Source organism: Uloborus diversus, chromosome 2 (assembly GCF_026930045.1).
Source record: "Uloborus diversus isolate 005 chromosome 2, Udiv.v.3.1, whole genome shotgun sequence".
Taxonomy (NCBI): Eukaryota; Metazoa; Arthropoda; class Arachnida; order Araneae; family Uloboridae; genus Uloborus; species Uloborus diversus.
Window position 1 is genome coordinate 184,875,006 of NC_072732.1, and position 9,640 is coordinate 184,884,645.

The 9,640-nt window shown below is 32.1% G+C and overlaps 1 protein-coding gene across 1 annotated transcript; it reads left to right on the forward strand.

Moving 5' to 3' along the window:
* The first annotated feature begins 1,715 nt into the window (after positions 1-1,715).
* On the forward strand, positions 1,716-8,911 carry LOC129217555 (vesicle transport through interaction with t-SNAREs homolog 1B-like). The gene is made up of 3 exons (XM_054851879.1): positions 1,716-1,810; positions 4,629-4,875; positions 7,748-8,911. The coding sequence occupies exons 2-3, from the start codon at positions 4,633-4,635 to the stop codon at positions 8,177-8,179; spliced, it is 675 nt and encodes a 224-aa protein (XP_054707854.1). The 5' UTR covers positions 1,716-1,810; positions 4,629-4,632; the 3' UTR covers positions 8,180-8,911.
* Positions 8,912-9,640: the final 729 nt, after the last annotated feature.

Sequence of the window (9,640 nt, forward strand, 5' to 3'; positions counted from 1 at the left end):
AGTGCGAAATCCATCACCCCCTCCACTCAATTTTTCGAAATTGACGTTCTAAAAACGCAGTTTCACTTCGATGATGGAGGAGATTACGGGCAGGTTCTGGGGCTCTCCCCAAAAACTATTTTGAAATTAACCACCTTGCAGTTTATGACGAGATATCTCGTCCATTTAACATGTAATTCTGGGACTGTCCAAGGTACTAAAAAACGAAGTTTTAAAGAGATATTCAGTAATATTATAGGTGGAGGGATTTAAACACTTTCCACCTTAATTTTTTCGAACTGTAGTTTTTGCTTGTTCAACTTTCATACGGGAGCAGTCGGACCCTCGTCTAAAATTTTTTTGTAATTGGAAGTCTTAAAAGCACGACTGTGGACCATATTTGATAACGTTAGGAGTTCAATCGTTTTCCAAAATTGAAGCTTCAAGCAATTTTAAACGATTTTCAATGTTTTCAGAAAGTAAGGCGGTTGGTCATTTTCACCTATGGCGAAGCGTAGCATTTTGAAGACTTATTTTTAAACCGATAGGAAAAATGGGGCAGGGGGGGGGGAGATGAAAGAAGGGGTAATTTTGTACGTAATTACCTGATCAATAGTCAGTAACTTTTGAATTTTTTATTTTAAAAGATTATTTTCAAAATCAATTCGGATTTTTTCCCAACATTATAAGGCACTTGATTTCGGAAAAGAGGAGTTGAATTGATCCAATCGAACAGCTATAAAGCTATAATCTTGGACTAAATTCGCGTCGCCGGCGGACAATAGAAATGATGACGTCTCACTTGGCCGAAGCATCTGAGGCATATTGCATCGTGTGATACGCTTAAAACTTATTTTAAATTTCTTGTAAGGGGACGAGAGTTAACGAGAGAAACATTTTGAAGACCCTTCTTTTCAAACTGATTTTTTCTTAAAGTAAATTCGCTTCCCCAACCAAGACATGCTCTTTTCTTGAGTAAGGGGTACGAATTCCCTGTCCTTCTGAACATAATTGCCAATTGGGCTTCCCAAACACACACCCACAGGGTTCCCAAACGTTAACGATTCGCGACACCCTTTAAAGAAATAAAATTTTCTCATTGCATCCTATTCTAGTTTATACATATTGTTGCCATGGGCATTTCGCGTTATTAATTTTTGTAGCTAATAGTTCGAAAATTATTTGTGAGCAACTAAAACCAAAAAATAACTACCTTTTATTATTTTTGGATTTTCCACTCCAGATTTTGGAGGGGTCCTGGGGCCCCTCAGCCCCTTCCGTATATACGCCCTTGGACTGTAGTGCAGAGCAATCGTCAGATGAGCAGCGTCCATGTCCAGAGTTACATAATGTACAGGTTGGATTGTCAGGTGAAAACGGTATAAATGGGCATTTAAACAGTCGTGTCCTCTTAAAAGTGTAAAAACAGCCACTGTGGTACATATATGTCTATCACTTTGTTTGCGTTGGGTAATTTTGGCTCTCATATTTCAGAAAAGTTTTCGAAAGTCGAAACCTGTCTTCTACCTAAGAAACTGTCCAGTTTTTCAGTATAACTTTTACCAGCTATAGACAAAAAAAAAAAAAAAAAAACATAATAAAAGATCACGAATGACAAAGTCGAGAAACACCTCATGATAGAATGTATAGTTTGAAAAGGAGAAGCTCTGTAGAGTCATCTGCTGCTACAGCGAAAAAAAAAAAAGATCTTACTTCTGCAAATGCTTTATCAAGTGGCAACATCTAAAAAATCATCTGTTGTTGGGTGAAAAATGTTAACTTATGGATTTTGATAAAATGAAAAGTTTTTAGCAAATTTTAAGAAATTGAAGTATGTCAATCAACTGTTGAAAATGCTTTCATATTTAAGTATTTGTTTTCTTATGTTAATTCATCAATCGCGATGTTTTGTCTACTGTTTAATTTTCAAAATCGATACATTAAAAACTTATCGCTAGAACGAAAATGTATAATTGAATTGATTAAAATCAGCAATTTAGTCTCGCTTTTTGTCAGATGGGTTAAAAACTATTATAATAAAATATACATAAAAGATGTCTTATATTTACTACACTTTCAACTGGAATATAGTAATCTAATTTATTGTTTTTTTCAATTACAATACTGAGAAGATATGTTACAACTTGTAAACAATGTCTTTATCTCCCACAGTAATAATTGTTTTTTTTTTTTTTTTGAAAACAAAAAATATTGCATTTTGTTGTTATTATTATTATTTTGGACAATTTTATTTTCAATATAAAAGGAAGATAATTTTGGAAAATTAATAAGGCACCTAAAAACTACAGTTGTGGCAAGGCACTGCTTTAGTTATTGGATGCTAAGTTTATCGTTTGCATTAAATGTTTATAAAATGCATGATTTATCAAATGTGACAAATGAAGTCAAACGGGAGTGTATTTTGTCTTTTCCATTGTATGACTTCGGTGTGTAACATAAGTTAGCGATTTATTCCTCCATGATTCAGAAATAAAATATAGTGCTTTCGAAACATTTGAGCCAGTTTACCCATTTCAGCAACTATTTGATAAAAATACTAAGCGACATGTTTTAAAAAATAGTTGACCCTCCATATATCTCTTTACTCCAGGATATGCAAATCTCTTCGGTGTTAGCAACTTCGGCTGGTTACAGATTACCAACATTACACATGCAGCCTACGTTGAAATAAAAGAAGGTCCGATGAACTTCCACGTAACAAAATTTTATATGTATCGAAATCCCAGCAAATTTCTATGTCTATTGCATAGAAAAATTGTTTCTATAAATCATATAAATTTCTATTTATCAAAATAAACTTTCCTGACATTCGCAGATTTTTTTTCCTCTCTAGATTTTGTCTCCTGCAAATTAAAGGTTAGGGGAGAAAATGAAGTTCAGTAAAGGAAACTCGCAAGGAATCTGGTGTTGAGGGGCATGTAGATAGGTCATTGTTCCGTTCTGGAGTTCTTAAATTCTCTCAAGTTTATTTCAAATCTTAGTTGCAACCAAAGTTGTTTGATTTAAACCACATTGGTCGAAATCAAGTGGTTTTTTTTTTTAAACCATGTGATTTTTTTTTTAAACAGGTTTTTTTGAAAATTGTTTTCCTCCAAATGATTTCATAAAGTTTACATATTATTTCAAAAAGTAAAATCTAATTAATGCAAAGTAACTAGCAAAGCTTTAGATAAATTACAGATTTAATAAATTCAAAAACTTATATTTTTTAAAGTAATGCAAATTTGCAAAAAAGATTTTTATTATTATTTTTTTAATTTATGCAGCTTTCTTATTATGTACATAAATATACAAGGCAGGCAAACTAAGTTTTTCTAAAATTACATGGAAAAAAAATCAAAGTAGCTCTTTTATAATTTTTTAATTATCATTATTTTCTAGTCTTTTGCATTTAAAAATAGTCCAAAAAGCATATTTCAACCAAAACTACATGTACTACTTAATTTGCTTGATATTACTTAAGATTTAAATCATGATTAAAATCATGTTTTAAATCAATTGATTTTTTTTCTCAAAATCTTTAATTAAATTCAGTTCATTTTATTTTTAAAAATTAATTTTGCATTTTTAGAATGTGTTGCTCTAAATTTAACTATACTGCATCATACAATCTTAACTTCAACTGGCAAAACCATATAGATCCCTCTTGATGTGTGTGAAACAGATTTTCCTTCTTGTAATATTGCTCTTACTCCAAAATTACAGTTCCATTCAGTGTAGAACCAAATAAAAATTTTCAGTTATTCTCATACACCATCACTATATAATTAAGAAAAATAATTGCTCAATATATTCTTTTACACTAAAGCGTACATGATGATGGTAACCGTATTTTTAAGCAAAGCATAAAATGAAATCATATTTTATCGAAGTATTATAACATATTTATAAATCTTTAAAATGTATTGAATAGTTAGAGAACTTATCTTAGTTTGAAAAGTAAGCCAAATAGATGACTACTGTATGAAGTATATTATTGTTTATAAATGTAAGGAAATAATTATGAATTTAATAAAAATCAAACAAATCTAATTTAAATCAAAAACATCCGATTTAAATATAAAAAAACGACTTTTTTGATTTTTTTTAATGACAATTTTAAAAAAATCATGAACCCTGTCAGTAACAGCAGGTGACTAAATACCTTAATGCATAAAAGTGAAATAAGAAATAACATCATCAAATAACAGAAATTGCAGATTACTGCAGACACATGTTTCAGTAAAATAATATGTAAAACAATTACTTTTCTTAACTATATTAGACATGGTGTGTCAAAAAAAAAAAAAAAAAAAGCAAATTTTTATTTTTTCTGAACTGTAATTTTGAAGTAAAAGCAATATGGGCAAGAATCTGAAAATTTGTTACACACACACACACACACAGAAAGAGGGACCTTGGAGTTTTGCCAGTTGAAGTTAAGGTTGTATAATGCAGTGTAGCTAAATTTAGAGGGTCACATTCTAAAAACGCAAAATTAGTTTATAAAAATAAAATCAACTGATTTTAATCAATGATTTTGTTAAAAAAAATCACTGGGTTCAAATTGATATAAATCAATGATTTTTATTTTAAAAATCACTTTATATTTTTGCTGAAATATATTTTTTCACCCTCCACATCAAAAGGAAGATGTCTTCTGAAAATTTTGAGAGCTTGGAAGATGACTTTGTGGCTCTGAAAGATGGGCTTGTCTCAAAGATTGACGACCTGAATCGCAAGTCATCTAACCAGGCAAAGAAAAATGTTCAAAGAGAGATTGAGAGAGAGCTGGAAGATGCACAACGCCTCCTGGAGGATTTGGATGGGGAGGCTAGGAGTGCCCCTTATCCATTCAGAATGCAGATGAACAGTCGCATCAAGACATATCGACAAGTATGTTGACTTGAATTTCATAGATTTTATATGAGTTTTGAATTATCTTTGATGTTTTGAAAACTATTTTTTATTTAGACTAAACACCATTAAACTGTTCTAAAAAGTTATTTATAAAACAGTACTTTTGTTGTAAATTCTAAAAATAATACCAAAATATTTAAAATTTTCATTTTATAGAGTAAGTATATCAGAAGTACATATTACTAGTTTTAAGGAATTTAATCTTGTTTGTTCTGAATTGCCTACTGTTTCTTTTTAACAGCCTTAAAATTTAAACATGAGTTATAGAATAAGTTTTTTTAGAAAAAAAAATTGGTTTATTTACATTCCTTTAAATTTTGCAACTTTAAAATAAAAATGCTGTTCCAAGCTGTGACAACAAAATCTTATCAGAACCATGTGGTAGAGGACCAGTAGCATAAAAAAGGGGATGGTCTTCAAGTCCAGACCCATACCTTGAAGTTCAAAAATGAATTCCTACATTGAAAGTTATTTTCATCTGTTTAGATGATGTTTTTTCATCGTATAATAAGTTATATATGTATGTATAACTGGCTTAATAAAAGCCCAATCAAATTCTGATGGCTTCTGTTTGTATTTCCAAATATCAGAGTTAGCTATTTTTAGTTTATGCCTCTGTAGCAGACCTACATCCTAGATGCGGCCCCCCACTTGGCAAATGTGCAGCTCACAGGATGAGAAATGTGGGGGAATCCAAGCTTTTAGCCACAGTCAAGAAAAAATCTCCCTAATTCTTTTCAACTTTCAAGAAAAAACATTCTGTAACAAAATATTATGATTAGTTGTCTAGATTCGGCCATGTTAGAAGAAAAAAAGAATCACTAAGGAAAAAAAATCAGTTAATGGTGGAACCTTCCTAAAGTTTGATACTTGTTCAAACTTTCAGTATCAAAAATGCAGTACTTCGTCTAAGAATTATTGCCAAGTGGTATGCAGCAAAAGCTCTCAGCTCTTAAACCTAATCCAACCATTCACATCACTCTGATTTTTTCAAATGTGAGATTGAAAGTTTGTCAATTTTCGATTTTATAGTTTCAGAATTCTCACACATAAAAAGATCCCTCCACATGGCATTTGGAGTCAGTTAGCTTTTTTTTAAAATGCTGTCTGATTTCCTGCTAGAGCAATAATAATTGCATTGATATGTAATGTAGAGGGCTTCTCAAAATGGCTGCAAACCCCCTCCCCCCAAAAAAATGTACTCGGGGTTACCCACTCAGTTGAGTACATAGCAGATAGCAGCTCTGCAGGGGGGCAGGGCAAACAATATGAGGGCACACACTCTGAAAAAATAACTCTATATTAAAATTAAAAAACAAAATTTCGTATGGGGGTGGGGGTGACAAAGTTAATGCACGCTACTGTTCCCACGGCTCCTTGAAAGTACAAAAAAGTTTTTTACTTCAGTGACCTGTTACAAAGGTCCATTTAAAGTGCTTAATTTTGAACAAAAATTCCTTATAATTTTTACAATGTGCTTTATATTTGCTTTTTATCCTACTTTCCCGTTAAAGTAAAAAAAAATCAGTAAGGACATAAAAGGTAACTTCATCCCAAAGTACAAAAAAAAAAAAAAAAAAAGTCAAAATAAGTAAAATATCAAAAAATTTAAAATTGAAAAGAAGAGTTTTGAGATGGGGAAAATGTATGTCTGTCCGTCTGACTGTCTCTTCCGTAATAACTTTTAAAGGAATTGTCGGATTTCTTACAAATTTTTTTTGTGCCAAAGACCTCAGCAAGGATTCCTCATTCCCAAAATTTGCTTTTTGATTTGAACAATTTTTTGTTCAATTTTGAACAGTTGAAAGAACTTAACATTATAGTGGCAATGAGAAATTTAAGGCAAATATAAATCCCAAACGTAAAGGCAGAACAAAATGTAAAGGTTGAACAAGCTTTGTTGGAAAAACCTCATGATGAAAAACGTGTAGAGAAAATGTATTTTTGATTTGAACAATTTTTTGTTCAGTTTTGAACATTTAAAAGAAACAACATTAGTACCTACAGAGAAATTTAAGGAGAATATAAATCCTGAACTTAAAGCCGAATTTGTTCCAAACAAACTTTGTTGGAAAAAGCTCTTGATGAAAAACATGAATAGGATAGATATTTTTGATTTGAACAAATTTTTTTTTTCAATTTTGATTAGCTCAAAAAATTTAACATTAGCGCCTGTAAGGAAACTTGAGGCAAACTCAGATCCCGAACTTATAGGCAGATTTACTTCAAACAAACTGTTTTGGAAAAAGCTCTTGATGAAGAATGTTTGTGCAAAAGATTTTTTTATTTAGCTCTTTTAAAGTTGTTTTTGGACAATTAATTTTTTTAACATTAATGACTATGCAAAAAAAAGTGTTTTGACTCCAAGAAATTGGAAAAATTGTATATTCTGTATACGTTCTCAAAGTTTGCTTTCAAGAAAAAGAAAAAAAAGAAAAATGGAAATACCATATCTCGAAGACTTAACGTTGATGTAAGCCAGAGGTAAATATGACTGAATCAAAATGGAAGGAATTCAAAGCACAAATGTTTTTACTATGGCTGCGGAGCCACTAATTTTTAGGGGATCCCTGATCATGTCTTTCTTTATAGAAAAAAACTAGTTTTTGTTTCCTATTTCTTTGGTTGTGTTTGAATAGTGGGACTGGTTAACTCAGGCTCATTGATGACAAACCAGGGTGTTCTAATATATTAGCGATTAACCGCTCATATATGAAAACATTCTATGGACACTCACCGCACTAATGATGTCATCAAACAGCATGATATCAACCGCTTGGGTTAATTGGCAGGTCTATTCAAACATGACCTTTATTTACATTGCCATCACACTATTTTTTTGATTCAGGACTTGAATGCCATCAAGAAGAAAATTCAACAGAGCGAGAGCTCATCCCAAAGGAGTCAGCTGCTGGGAAATCCCTCTCAGCCAGGGACAGGGCCCTTATCCAGCTCCACTCTGGGCAACCGGGGGCGACTCCTTCAGATGAACGAGACCGTAAACCGCACCACCGAGTCCGTGCACCGCGCCCAGAGGGTGGCAGCCGAGACAGACGAGGTGGCGGTGGCTGTGGTGGATGAGCTTGGCACCCAGCGAGAAGCGCTGATACGAACCAAAGAGCGCCTCGTGGACACGGACAGCAATCTTGTCAAGAGCAGGAAGATCTTGCGCTCCATGTATCGTAGGGTCATGACCAATAAGCTGATCCTCATCGTCATCATCATCCTGGAGTTGGCCATCCTGGCAGGTGTGGTGTACTACAAGTTCTTTCGAAAATGAGAGTCATTTTGTGTCTAGATAAAATACGCGTCGCAAAAGCCCAAAAAAATTTGCACGTCAAACATAATGTGGATTTTAATGGAGCACACATCGTGTATATGGTGCTGAAAGTGATGAAAGGGGCAATCATTCAGGAGTTCATCACATTTTGCCTGAATAGAGTTTTAATGCTATGTATGATCCACCGCAATGATAAATCCAATTGATGGCAATTGGGTTTGACAAATTTTGCTGAGTGAGAAAAATTCCTGTTAAATATTATTTTGGGAGCGATACAGTTTAGTGCATCAAATTATGCTTGTATGTATGTAATGTACAAATGTACATAATATGTAGTTATATTTTTTTAATTAAAAAATGGAAAATATAGTTATTATATGAAGACAAATATTTAAAACTTAGCCTTTTTTTTTACCATAATAGAAGGCACTTAGGAATTCAATATGCTATGAGCATACATTTCTACTATTATACATTGCAGAATATACATAATTTGCCATTCTCAAAACAGTGATAAATATAACTGTCATACTGTGGGAGAAAAATCATCTTTAGACATTGCTTTTCTCATTTTATGTGTTTGCCACAGGTGAAGAAAGCTTTTTGATTGTTTAATTGTTATATCAGCCCTGTTGTAAAAATGTAATCTAAATCTATGAAGTTAGTGAAACATTATTTTGTATTTTGCAAAAGAAGAAAAATAATTTGTAACAATATGTACACAAAAATAAACCTCGTTATTTTAAACAAAATAACTCTGAGTATTATATTTATTCATAACCATGCAGATTTCAGATTCAAAAAATTCACTGCCAATTTGATCAAGTTATGTAACACTGCAAAATATGAACATTTGAAGCTCAAAGCTCAAACTTCAGATTATCAAAATCTGCTATTTGAATCAACCGACAGAATAAGTTTTATTGCCTAATGTTTTCTTTTTAGATTTGTACTTCTTTAGCTTGACTTAATAATACATCCAAAGATGTAGTTTAAACTTTCTTTTATTTCAGGAACTAGATTTATATATTTCACTGACTAATAGTGAAATTTCTTTTTTTTAATTTCGATTTGCAAAGCCACAAGTATTGTAAATCTTTGTATGTTTCCTGTAAATATTTGCATTAGAGTTATTTTAACTGTTGCATAAGATGCAACAGGACATTAATCTTTACCTTATTTTATGAGATATCTGTTCTAAAAATTTTCTGTTAATTGTAATTGCATTGTAATGAAAAGAGAGCAGGGGGGGGGGGCAATCTTTCACCTATTTATATTAATTTTAGGATCCCCTCGCTTTTTAAAGCAGTATCTTTTCAATTTTATGAGGGCAAATCAAAAAGTCTTTGCACCTACTTTTTATTTGCCATAAATAGGTAGATACAGGTATTTACAAATATACGTAGTGTACTATGTACCTTACATTATTTCTCCACAAAGTCACTATACTGGTTCAGACAT

What these genes read in the sequence shown, in the direction of transcription:
- LOC129217555 (XM_054851879.1), top strand. Translation starts at nt 4,633, where the DNA reads ATGTCTTCTGAAAATTTTGAGAGCTTGGAAGATGACTTTGTGGCTCTG. An exon ending in GCATCAAGACATATCGACAA is followed by an intron (nt 4,876 to 7,747) that starts GTATGTTGACTT and finishes TTTTTGATTCAG; the next exon opens with GACTTGAATGCCATCAAGAA.